This window comes from Brachyhypopomus gauderio, chromosome 16 (genome assembly GCF_052324685.1).
Source record: "Brachyhypopomus gauderio isolate BG-103 chromosome 16, BGAUD_0.2, whole genome shotgun sequence".
Taxonomy (NCBI): domain Eukaryota; kingdom Metazoa; phylum Chordata; class Actinopteri; order Gymnotiformes; family Hypopomidae; genus Brachyhypopomus; species Brachyhypopomus gauderio.
The window spans coordinates 3,141,336-3,159,206 of record NC_135226.1 but is presented as its reverse complement, the minus strand read 5'-3'; the positions used below and the strand labels follow the sequence as shown (position 1 = coordinate 3,159,206).

At 48.9% G+C, this 17,871-nt stretch overlaps 1 protein-coding gene across 1 annotated transcript in view; it reads left to right on the top strand.

Moving 5' to 3' along the window:
• Positions 1 to 17,154, top strand: part of LOC143477250 (telomerase protein component 1-like) — a 34,116-nt gene extending 16,962 nt beyond the window's left edge. The window contains exons 33-56 of the mRNA XM_076975793.1: positions 52 to 93; positions 367 to 571; positions 841 to 961; positions 1,082 to 1,206; positions 1,322 to 1,421; positions 1,550 to 1,705; positions 1,893 to 2,105; positions 2,299 to 2,355; positions 2,468 to 2,600; positions 2,839 to 3,072; positions 3,250 to 3,407; positions 3,868 to 3,972; positions 4,270 to 4,374; positions 4,859 to 4,985; positions 5,443 to 5,525; positions 6,080 to 6,203; positions 6,398 to 6,528; positions 7,033 to 7,151; positions 10,383 to 10,532; positions 12,770 to 12,869; positions 13,196 to 13,337; positions 15,506 to 15,588; positions 15,941 to 16,045; positions 16,481 to 17,154. Coding sequence (XP_076831908.1) covers positions 52 to 93; positions 367 to 571; positions 841 to 961; positions 1,082 to 1,206; positions 1,322 to 1,421; positions 1,550 to 1,705; positions 1,893 to 2,105; positions 2,299 to 2,355; positions 2,468 to 2,600; positions 2,839 to 3,072; positions 3,250 to 3,407; positions 3,868 to 3,972; positions 4,270 to 4,374; positions 4,859 to 4,985; positions 5,443 to 5,525; positions 6,080 to 6,203; positions 6,398 to 6,528; positions 7,033 to 7,151; positions 10,383 to 10,532; positions 12,770 to 12,869; positions 13,196 to 13,337; positions 15,506 to 15,588; positions 15,941 to 16,045; positions 16,481 to 16,600 — 3,038 coding nt within the window. The 3' untranslated portion in view covers positions 16,601 to 17,154. The remainder of the gene's footprint in view (positions 1 to 51; positions 94 to 366; positions 572 to 840; positions 962 to 1,081; positions 1,207 to 1,321; positions 1,422 to 1,549; positions 1,706 to 1,892; positions 2,106 to 2,298; positions 2,356 to 2,467; positions 2,601 to 2,838; positions 3,073 to 3,249; positions 3,408 to 3,867; positions 3,973 to 4,269; positions 4,375 to 4,858; positions 4,986 to 5,442; positions 5,526 to 6,079; positions 6,204 to 6,397; positions 6,529 to 7,032; positions 7,152 to 10,382; positions 10,533 to 12,769; positions 12,870 to 13,195; positions 13,338 to 15,505; positions 15,589 to 15,940; positions 16,046 to 16,480) is intronic.
• Positions 17,155 to 17,871: the final 717 nt, after the last annotated feature.

Here is a 17,871-nt window from a genome sequence, read left to right as displayed (position 1 = left end):
ATGGATGGATTCCCTTCAATTGATGGATACTTTTTCTTTTTCCCTCAATAGAAAAGACAAAAGCTGACGAGGTCCATGGAACAGAGACCTTGGGTAGACATGTTTCTTCATCCTTTCATCTGAACTTGGATGTGAATGTGATTCATCTTGCTAGGTTTTGTCTAAACCCTGACATCATTCACTGTTTAAAACAAAAGGACTGCCTGCTCTGAACATCAGGCTCCTGAACATCTCTGTCCGTGTGCCGTCTGCGATTTGCCATAATAGATGTTGGAGGCTCTCTGCTGCTTCATGCCATGAGTGGAACAAATAATTCTGAATATTTTGGAGAGAATAGCCCTGCGTTAACTTTCACTTGTTTCACAGTCGACCCAGAAGAGCTTCAGGCGTGCCACGCTTTCCTGAAACGCCACGCCCCCCTCCTCTCCCATTGGCCGGCTCTGTTTGTTCAACAAGCTCTGAACGAAGCGAAGAGTTCTGCTGCTCATGTCTGGGCCACGCGGGTCGTGGACGAGGACGGTGTGCATGCCGTACGATGGCTGAATACTGAAGGTTCACAGCAGGAATCTGGGTATGGTCCACACGCCATGATGGGACACTAATCAAAACATGATTTGATGCAAAACCAGAAAAGATAGTTGCGTTCTTAGTTCATCAGCTAATCAATCCTAAGGTTAGCACTAAGCCAGGGGAATAAAAAGGTAGCTACTTGGCAACCCTTAGATGTAATTGTTAAAGAACATCAAGTTGCTGACTCTGAAGTGGTGATAGTGGTCATCAGCACATCGAGACGGTATCTCTTCGTCTCTGTGAGACATTGTGGTGTTTTGGTCCCTGCAGGGAGCTGGTGTCCTCCTTCCAGTGGGGGCCGTCGTGCGTGACACTGAGTCCCGCTGGAGGCACCGTGGCGGTGGGGACGGAGCAGGGAACTCTCCACATCTTCCACACACACACCAAGCAGGTAGCGCCTCACGAAGCTAGCTGCCCATTGGCCAACGCAGTGTGGCAGGGGGCGGGGCCTCAGCAGATGGCCACTGTGTCTGTGTCTCTCACAAGTGTGTTACTGTATCTTTGTGAACAGGAAGTGAAATCACTGGTCAGCAACTGTGATGGCATCTCTGGTTGCGTGTTCCTTGACGAGTGTGTGCTGGGGACTACCTCCTGTGACGGACAGGTGGAGGTCTGGGATATTAACAGTGGCTGCAGGTGATCGTTACGAACATCCACTCTGTATTATCTCTGTTTTTAATCCTGGTGGAGGAGAAAACGGTGGTTTAGAGATACGAAGACAAGTTACAGATGCCAGTTCCGTTTCTTCTAGGATGGAGCGTCTGAACGCCCACTCCAACAGGATCACAGGATGTGATGTCAGCTCGGACAGAAAGCACTTCGCTACTGTTTCATTAGACTTCACTCTGAAGGTCAGAAGGTTTTGACCTTGAAACGTGAATCGCTTTCAAGGTCGCCGTCTGAGGTTGTTGTTGTTGTAAGCTTTGCCTATGAACTTTGCATATATATAAAAATGCCATTTTACACATGAAATGTACAGGTGTGGTCCTCCCAGAGGCGCAAAGAGGAAGCATCTTTTCGGAACCCCTCCCCTCTGAACTGCGTGACCTTTGACCCTGAGGGTGCGCTGCTGGCCGTGGGCTGCTGGGATGGAGCGGTGAGAGTGTGGGACTGGCGTAGGCAGGAGAATCACACGGTGAGGAGGATGCAGGACTTGGTCAAAGCATCATGGGAATATGAGTACAGACTCTGAATCTTATTTCAAACCTCTATTTTCTCTCCCTCTGTCTCTCTGTCCTTCTCTCTCTCTCCCTCCCTCCCTCTCTCTCTCTCTCTCTTTCTCTCTCTCTCCCCCTCTCTCTCTCCCTCCCTCTGTCCTCCAGACTCTGTCAGGTCACCGGTGTTCTGTACGCAGCGTGGCATTCTCTCCCTCCTCCTCCCTGCTGTGTTCGGGGTACCTGGACGGGGAGGTGCGGCTGTGGTCACTTCCTGTAGCCGCCTGCGTGGGGAGCTACAGGGCTCACCGCGGCTCCACCCAAGCCCTCCACTTCCTGTCTGGAGGAGACGCTCTGCTCAGCGCGGGGAGCGACAGCATGGTGAGAATCCCTCACTGCATAGAAACACAAACACAAACGCCACAGCTTGGAGAGAAACTGATGTTGTCGCTCCTGGTCTCTAATGTTTTACTGTCATTCTTCAGTTCCAGGTTAAAAAGGTTTCGGTGTATTGTCACCACGGTCACGCGTGGGTCATGTATGTGCTTTGATTGAGCCTGTGTGTTTTGAACAGGTTCAGGTGTGGTCAGCAGGTCTCGGGCGCTCAGTTTCCGTGTTGGGAGAGGAAAAGGTATTTAGCATTTTTACACCGCCATTCTGATGGATCTGATGTATGATATTGGAACTGAAATGTGGTATCTGGTGTCTAATGATGTCTGATTAAGATTCTTTATCCATTGTAGAAGCTGTGTGGGGCACCAGCGTCCAGACGTGTGGTAGAAGCTGAGGGCGGCGCTCTCTCCGTGGCTGTAGCCAATGGCTACGCTGCTGTAGGTTACCATGGAAATGGTGTGGGACTGTTCAGCTTGGAGTCAGGTACACTTTGGAAGTCAGAGCGTTCAACACTGAACTTCAAATGACAAAACTACAGTTATTACAAAAACATATTTGTTTAACCTTGTTTTTTTATTATTTAGTGAGTAATACATTTATATTGATTAGTAATAATGGTAATAATACATGTATTTAGTTACATGTATCAGTACATTTAATTTTATTAAACTACTAAATGTTAATATCTTCTGTAACTTGTACCGTGTCTCGTTTTCCCCAGGTGAGCGAGTGTGGTCCAGTGAGGGTCTGCAGGTGTCCGTGCCATGCCTGCTCTGGCTGGAGGCCCCGGGGGGCCACCGTCTGCTGGCCGGGGCCTCGGACAGCCGCCTCCGGCTCTGGAGCAGGCCGGGCGTCCCGAGCTCGGAGACCCTGGACCTCAGAGGAGCTTTTGGGGTCCAGAGGGGAGCAGTCCTGGCCCTGGCGCAAAACTCCACTTACGTTGCTTCTGCCTCAGGTCTGTAGTGAGCAGTACTGACACCACTGACATACACTCACTACCCTTACACAGGCCAGGCATGTACTTATTTAAGAAGTATATACATATTTACTAAAACGTAAGAATTAAACTATGTAGACTTCAGAGTTTATTTAATTTCAAAAATTAATTATTTGTTATTGGTCATTCCCTCAGATGATTTCACGATTGCTTTGTGGATAAAGGAGCACTTGACCTCGGCCACCTGGGTCGAACCCAGCGTGATGAGTGTTCTGAGGGGTCATAACGGAGGGGTCACGTGTCTGGACTTTAGTCCGGACGGCCACCAGTTGCTGTCAGGAGGGAAAGACAAGGTACGGACAGAGATGTCTGGAGGACGCACCCGGACTGAACTGGACTGAACCAGATCAGCGTGTCCTCTAGAAAAGATGCTCCTGATTAATACGTTTGTGGATGTGTTATTAACAGACATTTACGAAATGTATAATTCAGTGGAAAAATGCTGTTTAAATTATGACTGCATATATTTTGTGTCATGTTCATTGCACCTTCAATTTTACATCGTCATTTGGTTAAAACTGAGAAGAAAAAAAAAACTACTGGTTAAATTATTGGTTCTTCAGAAATGTAATAGATAAATGCTTCCACTAGAATTAGGTTAGTTGACAGTGGTTAACAAGTTCTTGTTCCTCAATACCTCACTAAGTGAATTAAACTATCAGGACCACCTGCCTCTCTCTGAGGATGGGGATTTATTATATTTAGAGTCATAATGGTAACAGTAATGATAACGGAGTGATTGGTTGCTTCCAGGCGTTGAGGGTGTGGAGGGTAAGTTCCTCTCCAGCTCTCACCGGGTGTTTGCCGCACTGTCATGGGGACTGGATCACCAGCTGTGCCTGGACTCCCTCAGCTTTGGTCAGTGTGTGTGTGTGTGTGTGTGTGTGTGTGTGTGTGTGTGTGTGTGTGTGTGTTTCGCATTTAAATATCTGAATTGTCTGAAGAGTGTATTTCTATTTTTTTCATGAGATTTTTCACATTTGACCACTGGAGGAAAATAATGAGAGAAAACGTAGAAGACCAAATGATCAGTACTGTTTGTGGTTCCAGCACATTAATTATGCAACTAGTATGTCCCAAATGTAACAGAATGCAACATGGAGTTCTGGGAAATGTAGTTTCTGCGCTAAAGTGAGTCATGTTCTTTGTCAACAGCTGAGCTGTTCTACTGACTGTAGACTGTGTCTGTGGGATATCCAGACAGGAAGTTGCATCAGAGAAATCCGAACCCATTTTTCTCTCAGTGCTCTGTGCTGTTGGGTGAGTCGGTTGGGTGTGTGTATGTGTGTATGTGTGTGTGTGTGTGTGTGTGTCTGATGGGGTTTTGTGTGTGTGTGTGTGTGTGTGTGTGTGTGTGTGTGTGTGTGTGTCTGATGGGGTTTTGTGTGTGTGTGTGTGTGTGTGTGATGGTGTTGTGTGTGTGTGTCTGATGGTGTTGTGTGTGTGCGTGCGTGTGTGTGTGTGTGTGTGTGTGTGTGTGTGTGTGTCTGATGGGGTTTTGTGTGTGTGTGTGTGCGCGTGTGTGTGTGCGCGTGCGCGCGTGTGTGTGTGTGTGTCTGATGGTGTTTTTTGTGTGTGTGTGTGTGTGTCTGATGGTGTTTTTTGTGTGTGTGTGTGTGTGTGTCTGATGGTGTTGTGTGTGTGTGTGTGTCTGATGGTGTTGTGTGTGTGTGTGTGTCGGTGTTGTGTGTGTGTGTGTGTGTGTGTGGTGTGTCTGATGGTGTTGTGTATGCTCTGACTGTAGGAGGACTATGTGATGGTGGGATCTGCGGATGGTCTACTAATGGTGTGGAAATCTGACGTGGGAGTGATCGCTGAAATTCAGGCCCACAAGTCACGTCTCCATCATACTGCTGTCATTCCTAATCCAGGTCAATTTTACACACACACACACACACACACACACACACACACACACACACACACACACACACACACACACACACACACACGCCACAGTGCTTCATTCCCCTCAAACTATGTGATTCCACACAGATTCAGGTCTAGTGAGGTGGGGCTTTCAGATTGTGTTTGAAGACAACAAAATGGTCTTGATTGTATTTCAGTGTCTTTGATGACATCATTGTGAGATGCATAGTGGGATACAACATACATACTGTTCCACTAAAAAATAAACCAGCACCTTTTGATACATAAATTTTTCCTATAGCAGGACTTGGAATGGTTTCTTATTATAGGGCTTATTTTTACAATTATAGTTATTTATATTTTTGTAATTACAATGTTTCACTGCCTAGATAGTTACGATAGTTCCTGAGACATTTGCACATGTGCACAGACTCGTCACAGTTCCTATCTCACTTCCAGCTACAGGAGAGCTGAAGTCAGAAGACTTGCTGATCGCCACTGCATCTGATGATGGAACTGTAAAGTTCTGGCGCCCCCTGCAGGTAGGCTCCTGTCACTGTCACTAGCTCTGGCGCCCCCTGCAGGTAGGCTCCTGTCACTGTCACTAGCTCTGGCGCCCCCTGCAGGTAGGCTCCTGTCACTGTCACTAGCTCTGGCGCCCCCTGCAGGTAGGCTCCTGTCACTGTCACTAGCTCTGGCGCCCCCTGCAGGTAGGCTCCTGTCACTGTCACTAGCTCTGGCGCCCCCTGCAGGTAGGCTCCCGTCACTGTCACTAGCTCTGGCGCCCCCTGCAGGTAGGCTCCCGTCACTGTCACTAGCTCTGGCGCCCCCTGCAGGTAGGCTCCTGTCACTGTCACTAGCTCTGGCGCCCCCTGCAGGTAGGCTTTTGTCACTGTCACTTTAAATCCAACCCTGCACAGTTAGCCATCAAAATGAAAGACCCACATAATAATGAACTCACAACCCTCGTGTAATTATGATTTTTTTTTTTCAGCAAATTCAGGCATTTTATGGAAAAATATACAATCGGTGTAGATACACGTCTCTGTGTGTCTGTCTGCTCTTCCAACCTCTGCCGTCTGTGCGTCCGGTTCAGGTCCAGCATCGGAGCTCCCTGCTGGGCCACAGCGGTGCAGTCCAGGCCCTGGTGAGCGGGCCTGGCACTGGGTTCCTCACAGTTTCTGAAGATCGCTCTCTCAGAGCTTGGAGCACTGAAGCAGGTAGCCAACCGAATCACCTCAGATTCACAGCAATTTACTAACTGGGTGACCTCTTGGGCTGTGGCAGTAATATTTACAGCGAAACTAATTTGGGATTTAGAATAAATCTGTCCTAAACGTACTGTTTAAGCAACTTTCATGGAAACACCTTGATGGAAACCAAGCGAAAACCTGAACTGTGCGTCCACTTGCAGAGATGCGTCCGAGACAGATGGAGCGTGTCAGTGCGATGTGCTTCCTGGACACGGACGAGCTTCTGGTGTGTGGCTACAGCTCCGGACGCCTCGAGATGTGGAAACGGGACCGGCTGGTTTATTCACAGAAGGCAAGACGACTTGTATTCATGGTTTCCACTGCAGTGTCACTCATACCCTGCACTTAGGATTTATTTACTTCTGAACATTTTGGCCTTTCATCAATTATAGCTTATGCGATATGCTAAAATACATATCTGTTTATATGATCTTTGTTCCTGCAGTGATTTTTATTTACTGCATCATGATGACAGGTTTGCCCCCAAAGTGTGTGTTCTTACCCTGGGTGGTGTCGTCCTGTGCCTGGGACACCATGGACATAAACACCATGGACACCATGGACATAACCCTGATCTGGTGGTGTTTACCATCAGCTAGTCAGCAGTCTAGAACATGTTGACCAGTTGTGCTGTGGAGAAGGTCAATCACAGAGAGGGTGGAGTAAAGGGAAAATATTAAAGACCATAACACTGGTTGGATAACATTTGAACCAATGAGCTGATGTCTTAAAGTATACAATATGGCTATATGGAAACTGTGTGTGTGTGTGTGTACGTGTGTGTGTGTGTCTTTAGGTCAATGATAGCTGTATTCGAGCACTAACCGGGATGCCGAATCATCAGTTGGCTGTGGGCTGCACAGACTGCAGTGTGACTGTGTGGAAGCTGGAGGGAAGATCTCACACTTCTTCATGGTACAGCAGTTACACCAGTGACTGATCCTGCAGACCCGGCCCTCTGACCACCACTCAGCACTCTACAGTGTGAGGGAGTGAGGGTGTGTGAGGGAGTGAGGGTGTGTGAGGGAGTGAAGGGTTGAGGGAGTGAGGGTGTGTGAGGGAGTGAAGGGTTGAGGGAGTGAGGGTGTATGAGGGAGTGAGGGTGTGTGAGGGAGTGAGGGTGTGTGAGGGAGTGAGGGTGTATGAGGGAGTGAGGGTGTGTGAGGGAGTGAGGGTGTATGAGGGAGTGAGGGTGTGTGAGGGAGTGAGGGTGTATGAGGGAGTGAGGGTGTATGAGGGAGTGAGGGTGTGTGAGGGAGTGAGGGTGTGTGAAGGAGTGAGGGTGTGTGAGGGAGTGAGGGTGTGTGAGGGAGTGAGGGTGTGTGAGGGAGTGAGGGGTTGAGGGAGTGAAGGGTTGAGGGAGTGAAGGGTTGAGGGAGTGAGGGTGTGTGAGGGTGTGTGGGTGTGTGGGTGTGTGAGGGTGTGTGGGTGTGTGAGGGAGTGAGGGTGTATGAGGGGTTGAGGGTGTATGAGGGGTTGAGGGTGTGTGAGGGAGTGAAGGGTTGAGGGAGTGAGGGTGTGTGAGGGAGTGAGGGGTTGAGGGAGTGAGGGGTTGAGGGAGTGAAGGGTTGAGGGAGTGAGGGTGTGTGAGGGTGTGTGGGTGTGTGGGTGTGTGAGGGTGTGTGGGTGTGTGAGGGAGTGAAGGGTTGAGGGAGTGAGGGTGTATGAGGGGTTGAGGGTGTGTGAGGGAGTGAGGGTGTATGAGGGAGTGAGGGTGTATGAGGGAGTGAGGGTGTATGAGGGGTTGAGGGTGTGTGAGGGAGTGAGGGTGTGTGAGGGTGTGTGAGGGAGTGAGGGTGTGTGGGTGTATGAGGGTGTGTGGGTGTATGAGGGAGTGAGGGAGTGAGGGTGTATGAGGGAGTGAGGGTGTGTGGGTGTATGAGGGTGTGTGGGTGTATGAGGGTGTGTGGGTGTGTGAGGGAGTGTGAGGGTGTGTGGGTGTATGAGGGAGTGAGGGTGTGTGAGGGAGTGAGGGTGTGTGGGAGTGAAGGGTTGAGGGAGTGAGGGTGTATGAGGGAGTGAGGGTGTGTGAGGGAGTGAGGGTGTGTGAGGGAGTGAAGGGTTGAGGGAGTGAGGGTGTGTGAGGGAGTGTGGGTGTATGAGGGAGTGTGGGTGTGTGAGGGAGTGAAGGGTTGAGGGAGTGAGGGTGTATGAGGGGTTGAGGGTGTGTGAGGGAGTGAGGGTGTATGAGGGAGTGAGGGTGTGTGAGGGAGTGAAGGGTTGAGGGAGTGAGGGTGTGTGAGGGAGTGTGGGTGTATGAGGGTGTGTGAGGGAGTGAGGGTGTGTGAGGGAGTGAGGGTGTGTGAGGGAGTGAGGGTGTGTGAGGGAGTGAGGGTGTGTGGGAGTGAGGGGTTGAGGGTGTGTGGGTGTGTGAGGGAGTGAGGGTGTGTGAGGGAGTGAGGGTGTGTGAGGGAGTGAGGGTGTGTGAGGGAGTGAGGGTGTATGAGGGAGTGAGGGTGTGTGAGTGTATGAGGGTGTGTGGGTGTATGAGGGAGTGAGGGAGTGAGGGTGTATGAGGGAGTGAGGGTGTGTGGGTGTATGAGGGTGTGTGGGTGTATGAGGGTGTGTGGGTGTGTGAGGGAGTGTGAGGGTGTGTGGGTGTATGAGGGAGTGAGGGTGTGTGAGGGAGTGAGGGTGTGAGGGAGTGAAGGGTTGAGGGAGTGAGGGTGTATGAGGGAGTGAGGGTGTGTGAGGGAGTGAGGGTGTGTGAGGGAGTGAAGGGTTGAGGGAGTGAGGGTGTGTGAGGGAGTGTGGGTGTATGAGGGAGTGTGGGTGTGTGAGGGAGTGAAGGGTTGAGGGAGTGAGGGTGTGTGAGGGAGTGAGGGTGTGTGAGGGAGTGAGGGGTTGAGGGAGTGAGGGGTTGAGGGAGTGAAGGGTTGAGGGAGTGAGGGTGTGTGAGGGTGTGTGGGTGTGTGGGTGTGTGAGGGTGTGTGGGTGTGTGAGGGAGTGAAGGGTTGAGGGAGTGAGGGTGTATGAGGGGTTGAGGGTGTGTGAGGGAGTGAGGGTGTATGAGGGAGTGAAGGGTTGAGGGAGTGAGGGTGTATGAGGGAGTGAGGGTGTATGAGGGAGTGAGGGTGTGTGAGGGAGTGAGGGTGTGTGGGTGTATGAGGGTGTGTGGGTGTATGAGGGAGTGAGGGAGTGAGGGTGTATGAGGGAGTGAGGGTGTGTGGGTGTATGAGGGTGTGTGGGTGTATGAGGGTGTGTGGGTGTGTGAGGGAGTGTGAGGGTGTGTGGGTGTATGAGGGAGTGAGGGTGTGTGAGGGAGTGAGGGTGTGTGGGAGTGAAGGGTTGAGGGAGTGAGGGTGTATGAGGGAGTGAGGGTGTGTGAGGGAGTGAGGGTGTGTGAGGGAGTGAAGGGTTGAGGGAGTGAGGGTGTGTGAGGGAGTGTGGGTGTATGAGGGAGTGTGGGTGTGTGAGGGAGTGAAGGGTTGAGGGAGTGAGGGTGTATGAGGGGTTGAGGGTGTGTGAGGGAGTGAGGGTGTATGAGGGAGTGAGGGTGTGTGAGGGAGTGAAGGGTTGAGGGAGTGAGGGTGTGTGAGGGAGTGTGGGTGTATGAGGGTGTGTGAGGGAGTGAGGGTGTGTGGGAGTGAGGGTGTGTGAGGGAGTGAGGGTGTGTGGGAGTGAGGGTGTATGAGGGAGTGAGGGTGTGTGAGGGAGTGAGGGTGTATGAGGGAGTGAGGGTGTGTGAGGGAGTGAGGGTGTGTGAGGGAGTGAGGGTGTATGAGGGAGTGAGGGTGTGTGGGTGTATGAGGGTGTGTGGGTGTATGAGGGAGTGAGGGAGTGAGGGTGTATGAGGGAGTGAGGGTGTGTGGGTGTATGAGGGTGTGTGGGTGTATGAGGGTGTGTGGGTGTGTGAGGGAGTGTGAGGGTGTGTGGGTGTATGAGGGAGTGAGGGTGTGTGAGGGTGTGTGGGAGTGAGGGTGTGTGAGGGAGTGAGGGGTTGAGGGAGTGAGGGTGTGTGAGGGAGTGAGGGGTTGACGAATGAAGGGGAGATCACTCGTGGAATAATTTTCAGACTCCTTAAATCATGGGTTTCTTATTCCTGAGTTCACTGCGTATTGTTTATGGTCGATCAGACTGACGTGTGTGCTCATGCAGATGTTGGTGATCCTACATGCATCTTCAGCGTTTTCTTCTTTATCGAAGGCGCCTGAGTTTGTCGAAGGTTTCGTCGTACACGTTGGAGAGCTGTGTGACCATGCTGTGTTACTGTACTGTTCTCCTGGGAGTGTGTGCCGATACCACCATCATCGACATCTTCTCCACTGAGAAAGAGAATCACAGAGAAATGGCAAAGTAAACTCACTTTCTCTCTCTCTCTCTCTCTCACACACACACACACACACACACACACACACACACACACACACACACACACACCCGCACGCACACAAACACATATATATCCACACACACACACACACACATATATATATATATATATATATATATATATATATATATATATATATATATATATATATATATATATATATATATATATACACACATACTCACACACTCACCGACCACTTTATTAGGTACACCTTGCTAGTACCGGGTTGGACCCAGTGACTGTATATATAATGGACGGTACGTCACCGTTGACTCCCATTGTGAACTTATGAAGCCGCACGGCCGCACGGACACCGCCATCTTGAATGCGCTTGCGCAGTAGATGAAAATTGGAGCCAGAGCATGCGCATTAGAACCGGTAGGCAGGACAGTATCTCCACCAGAGCATGCACATTAGAACCGGTAGGCAGGACAGTATCTCCACCAGAGCATGCGCATTAGAACCGGTAGGCAGGACAGTATCTCCACCAGAGACCTATCTCCGCCCCGACATTCGTTAGGATACGCCCACCAGTATAGACACTTTTGACGTTTTACAAAATAACCAAAGGTAAAAGGTTTTAATACTGCTGTCGAGAGTTTTGATGTCGAGAGTTTTGATGTTGAGTGCGTTCACGTTTGAGCGTCTGGTATTAGATGTCAAACAACGCAGCTACTAACTGTCAATCACCTTATCACCACACCCCTTTAAATAACACTTAATAACTTCTATAAAATCTATTTATCATAGAGAAAAACACTGGGAGAGATACTAACGCAATGGGGTCTTATAGAATTGACAAAATATAATTGCTCAAAAAACGTATTTTACTTGTAATAAAAATTCAAAGTTTCTTGTCCGGCCCGTTCACTTACATGGGAATGGGCGGGGTTAAAAGTTGTACTGCAGCCAGCCTCTAGAGGGCAGCTGACTCACGGAGGCTTCACTTTTCACTCGTGTCGTCCAGTCCATTTATATATACCAGGGGTCACCAACGTGGTGCCCGCGAGGACGTTATGAGTCGCCCGCGGGCTTGTTGCCATGCACCAAAGCGCTGCATCGTTTATGTTTTTGCTGCCAATCACCCCCCCCCCGCCCCCCCGCTCAACAACTTTCGTTCTGGTAGCCCTCCGCAACAATTGGTATCCAAGAAGTAGCTCCCAACTTCAAAAAGGTTGGTGACCCCTGATATATACGGTCTCTGGTTGGACCCCATTTTGCCTTCAGAACTGCCTTAATCCTTCATGGCAGATTCAACAAGGTACTGGAAACATTCCTCAGAGAGTCTGGTCCATATTGACATGATAGCATCACACAGTTGCTGCAGATTTGTCAGCTGCACATCCATGATGTGAATCTCCCATTCCACCAAATCCCAAAGATACTCTATTGGACTGAGATCTGGTGACTGTGGAGGCCGTTAGAGTACAGTGAACTTATTGTCGTGTTCAAGAAACCAGTCTGAGATGATTTGAGCTTTGACTTCTGGAATCAACAAGGCATTTGCACCCATAGAACTGCAAATTGATATCACTGGATATTTTCTCTTTTTCAGACCATATCTCTGTAAACCCTAGAGATGGTTGTGCGTGAAAATCCCAGTAGATCAGCAGTTTCTGAAATACTCAGACCAGCGCATCTGGCACCAACAACCATGCCACATTCAAAATCACTTTTCTTCCCCATTCTGATGCTCGGTTTGAACTGCAGCAGATCGTCTTGGCCATGTGTACATGCATAAATGCATTGAGTTGCTGCCATGTGATTGGCTGATTCGACATTTGCGCTAATGAGCAGTTGGACAAGTGTAGCAAATAAAGTGGCCATATATGTGTGTATGTGTGTATATGTATGTTATATTCATGTATCACATATTCTGATTTTTTCATCTGCCCATGTTAATCCACTACAATGCATATTTATTTCTTTGGATTCTTAGTCTCAGGTATCTTGACACTCCTCTCTCCTTCACTCTTCTTGCTATTTAATTTTTTAGCATTTCTTGTACTTCCTAAATGACTTTTATTGAAGGTTTGCTGTTTTTGTTTTGTGTTTTTGTTGTATGTGTGCGTGAAACACTTTTCATTCCTATGTCCTGTGTATGTAAAATACCATTCGTATAACCCTGCCTGGCCGAGGCTCTTAATGAGGCACTGACATGTTTGGGGAACTTTTTCCTGCATTTGCACCTTTGCAGTTGGAAATACAGCATGAGAATCTTGGGACTTGCCAAAGACGGTGGGAGTGGCCTGTGGCTGGTGGGGGAGGAGCACATGATGATCAAGCTTTGCTATCTGGTTGGTGTATCTTGCACAAACATACTATACAGACTTTGATACATGCGTGTGTTTTCTTATATAGTTATAGTTTTGGAAATGGAGGTGTTTGGGAGATGTATTGGAACACTTAGGACAGTTATTGGCATTATTGGTCAAATTTTTCCTGTGAAGTTACTTATTAACTATGATGATGACGAATCATTTTAAATGATAATATCTCAGGAGTGAAAGGGGAACAGAATGAATCATCCTTCTCTTTCTCGTTATCACTGCCAATATCAGCAACACCCATTATAACGGTTTCCTCTGTTATGTGTGTTTCTTCCCCTTCGGTGTGTCTGCAGCTGTCTTTAGATCCAGAACTGAGCCTGGACTCGTGTGTCAGTATAACGGTGGGCAGACAGACCTGCTCCCCTCAGGAGGAGGAGGATGAGGCCCAGCGTGTGAAGAAGAGGCTCGTTATCACAGCTGCTGCCACGCGTGAAGGTACCTCCCTCCTCCACCTTCACCTCCACCTCCACCTCCCTCATCCACCTTCACCTCCCTCCTCCACCTCCCTCATCCACCTCCACCTCCCTCCTCCACCTCCCTCATCCACCTCCCTCCTCCACCTCCACCTCCCTCCTCCACCTCCACCTCCCTCATCCACCTCCCTCCTCCCTCATCCACCTCCACCTCCCTCATCCACCTCCCTCCTCCACCTCCACCTCCCTCCTCCACCTCCACCTCCCTCCTCCACCTCCACCTCCCTCATCCACCTCCCTCCTCCCTCATCCACCTCCACCTCCCTCATCCACCTCCCTCCTCCACCTCCCTCCTCCACCTCCACCTCCCTCATCCACCTCCACCTCCCTCCTTCCACCTCCCTCATCCACCTCCCTCCTCCACCTCCACCTCCACCTCCCTCATCCACCTCCCTCCTCCCTCATCCACCTCCACCTCCCTCATCCACCTCCCTCCTCCACCTCCACCTCCCTCATCCACCTCCACCTCCCTCCTTCCACCTCCCTCATCCACCTCCCTCCTCCACCTCCACCTCCCTCATCCACCTCCCTCCTCCACCTCCACCTCCCTCATCCACCTCCACCTCCCTCCTTCCACCTCCCTCATCCACCTCCCTCCTCCACCTCCACCTCCACCTCCCTCATCCACCTCCCTCCTCCACCTCCACCTCCACCTCCCTCATCCACCTCCACCTCCACCTCCCTCCTTCCACCTCCCTCATCCACCTCCTCCACCTCCCTCATCCACCTCCACCTCCCTCCACCTCCTCCATCCACCTCCACCTCCCTCCTCCACCTCCACCTCCCTCCTTCCACCTTCCTCCTCCACCTCCACCTCCCTCATCCACCTCCACCTCCCTCATCCTCCTCCACCTCATCCACCTCCCTCCTCCACCTCCACCTCCCTCATCCACCTCCCTCATCCACCTCCCTCCTCCACCTCCACCTCCCCCATCCACCTCCACCTCCCTCCACCTCCACCTCCCTCATCCACCTCCCTCCTCCACCTCCACCTCCCCCATCCACCTCCACCTCCCTCCACCTCCACCTCCCTCATCCACCTCCCTCATCCACCTCCCTCCTCCACCTCCACCTCCCTCATCCACCTCCACCTCCCTCCTCCACCTCCACCTCCCCCATCCACCTCCACCTCCCTCATCCACCTCCACCTCCCTCATCCACCTCCACCTCCCTCCTTCCCCCCTCCTCCACCTCCCCCCTCCTTCTCCTCAACCTCCGTCCTCCACTCTCCTCCTCACACTGTAGAGCAAGCAGTGCAATGTCCTCACACTAAGGTCACAAACATCCACCCAAAAATGGCTAGAAGGACATTTCACATTAGTATTCTTAAATGGCTAAAAAATGTTATAGTTGAAAAATAGTTGTACTTGAAAAAGTTTGGTTGTACTTTCAGAGTTTAGTTGTTCTTGCCTTGGTCTGCTGTGGCCTTCAAAGTTAAAGTCTAATTTATTTATATAACCCTTTTTACAACACACGTTGTCACAAAGCAGTTTTACAATCATATGGGTCCAGATCTGGTGGGGAATAGGAAGAATCCTCGGGAGGACCAAGACTCAAAAGGGAACCCATCCCTTATTGGACGGGCCCTTAACCCACGTTTAAACACGTAGAATCACACTGAAATCAAACAGGCTAAACAGACAGGATCATTCTGAGACCTTGTTTGAAATTCACTGGTAAAAATCTTGAAACGTGGATATATCTTGTTTGTGATTTTATTATTATTATTATTATTATTATTATTATTATTATTATTATTATTAATATTATTGTAGGCATCAAACTCGGGACGTTTATGAGGTCCTCAGCCATAGTCACGTGGTGTCAGTTCTGGGTGCACCACGTTCAGAAATGTATGAAATTTTATTCATTTATTAATTCTTGTTTTGGGGCCTCTAAGTGAATCCCTGCAAGGATGTGTGTTTGGGCTGCGGTTCCTGTAAGTGTTTCCAGGGCCACGCACCGTACACTTTAGCGTCTTCCTGTAATACTCCTGGTTGTAGTGTTCTCCTACTGTAGAAGGAGAGATGGAGTTCTGCGCTAGCACAGAGAACGGAGCGTGAGAACCTAGAGGTGATGCCACCATGCTCCCACAGAGACCATGAAGCATTTGCTGGTTTTTGCCTGCAGAGCTGATCGTATGTGGGGACTGTAAAGGAAACATGTGGTTCAACCAGCCGCCACACCTGGAGACATGGAGCCCAAGAAGACCGGTGGGTGGCTTCCTCTGTTTGGCACACCGTTTTTAGAGGAGCTGTTTTGTTGTTGTTGTTGTTGTTGTTGTTGTTGTTGTTGTGCTGGTTCCTTTACTGGTCTTATCACAACCCAGTTGGGAAACATGCATGTTTATTGTGACCTGGGTAGAAAATTCAGCTACTTGTCCTGTTCATCCAGTAATCTTGTAGACATACTTATTGTGTTTGTAAAGAACAGGCGACTGGTTGCGTGTAAGACACTTGGCCTGGCACAATAAAAACAACTGCTGTGGTGAATGTGCTGTGGTTTGTACACTGAAGGTGTCGGTTAGTGATGTAAAATGCTGATTCTGTGGTCTGACCCATGTAGGTGCACAGTGACAGAATCAGTGTGTTGCGCATCACAGACAGCACAATCATCACCGCCTCTTATGATCGGACCGTCAAACTGTGGGACAAAAACACAAAGAAACAGGTGCCCTGTTGACTATGCTGTGTGAGTGTGTGTGTGTGTGTGTCTGTGTGTGTGTGTGTGTGTGTGTGTCTGTGTGTGTGTCTGTGTGTGTGTCTGTGTGTGTGTGTGTGTGTGTGTGTGTGTATGTGTGTGTGTATGTGTGTGTGTATGTGTGTGCGTATGTGTGTGTATGTGTGTGCGTATGTGTGTGCGTGTGTTTGTGTGCGAGCGTGTGAGCGTGCGTGTGTGTGTGTGTGTGAGCGTGCTTATGTGTGAGCGTGCTTATGTGTGAGCGTGCGTATGTGTGTGTGTGTGTGTGTGTGTGTGTGTGTGTGCATGTGCCTGTGTGTGCATGTGCCTGTGTGTGTATGTGCCTGTGTGTGTATGTGTGTGTGTGTGTGTGTGTGAGGACAGTGATCTATCCTTCCTGGCATCACTCAGTCTTTCCTCATGCAGGTGGGGCTATTTGTGTGTTCGGCTGCTGTGGAGGTCCTGGAGGTTGACCCTAATGATCCCAGCCGGCTGGTGTGTGGCGACGCGTTAGGAAACCTCTACTTCCTCTCCTGGAGTGGATGATCCACGCTACCCCAACACACACACTTGATTCCTCACGTGGATACGGATCGTGTAGTGGAGCTCCAGAACTGGATTTAAACCTCCATGTCTCTGTGATCTCTGTATACATTTAATGATTATTTTAAATGGAATGGTTGAATATGTCTTTTGTTTGTTGCAACAGTAACGATGTCTTATGATAATGCTACTTGGGGTGTCAAACTAAAGGCAATAATAAGTTAGGGTAGGTGTAATATGTTAAGGTGATTAGTGTTTTTTTTGTTACAAGCATTTAATAATCCTGTTATTCTGAAGTGGCAGTAGGCACGTTTTTTGTTGCATTTTTATTTTTTTTGGTTTATAGAATAATTCTTCATTTGCAAGAGAATAGGAGCTCCTCTCTGTAATAACACTACAACCTTAAACCATTACAGGCAGTTCAATTCACTGTAATGTGATTGATTCTCTGATACAGCACATGTATCCTTGAATAAGGAATTAGATGTGCTGCTTTCATTTGGATAATAAAATGTGCGACTTGATTAATTGAAAAGCAAATAAAAGGCTGGAAAATAGTCATGTCTAAAAGCCACAAGGTCGCGAAGGTCATAAGGATCATTCAGGCTGAAATAGAATACTCGAGGACCTAGCCACCCAGGATTCAGTTGGTTTCAGACCATTTTCAGCACCTGTGAATGCACAATATGTTCTAAAATATTCATGTATATGAAAATCTGAGTACGTAATTTAGACTAGTGACTATTATGTTGTGACTAGTCACTGTTAATAGGAATGACTGTAGTAATTACAGTGTTGAGGTCATTACCAAAGACCCCCATAATGTCGCTCATGTTACAAAGTTGAACAAAAGTTCTAATCTCTTAAACAGCTATAAGTACTGATTACCAAGAAACATTATAAACTTAATTTGTATCCTTTTGAAAGGTTCATAAACTCTTATAATCACCCATTAGTTTGTTTCTGAGAGAAAAGGACGTGTGGGGTAAAAGTTCAGTCCACAGTAGGGTCTCTTCTTGACCATAACACTGACAAAGCTCACTCGTGTTCAACATATCCCTTCTGAATTTCTGTCTTTTTACAAGGTAGCACTTACTGACCCATATTTACAAAACCTCTCAGAGTAAGAGTACTGATTTTGGCTCCGTCAATGTTAGTAAATAAATACTGTTCTAAATATGCTTCTAAAACTTAAAATTTTTTACCCAATAGAATGAACATATTTATTGCAGTGAGTTACAATTAAAAAACACAAAGCTTCATATTTAAAGTCT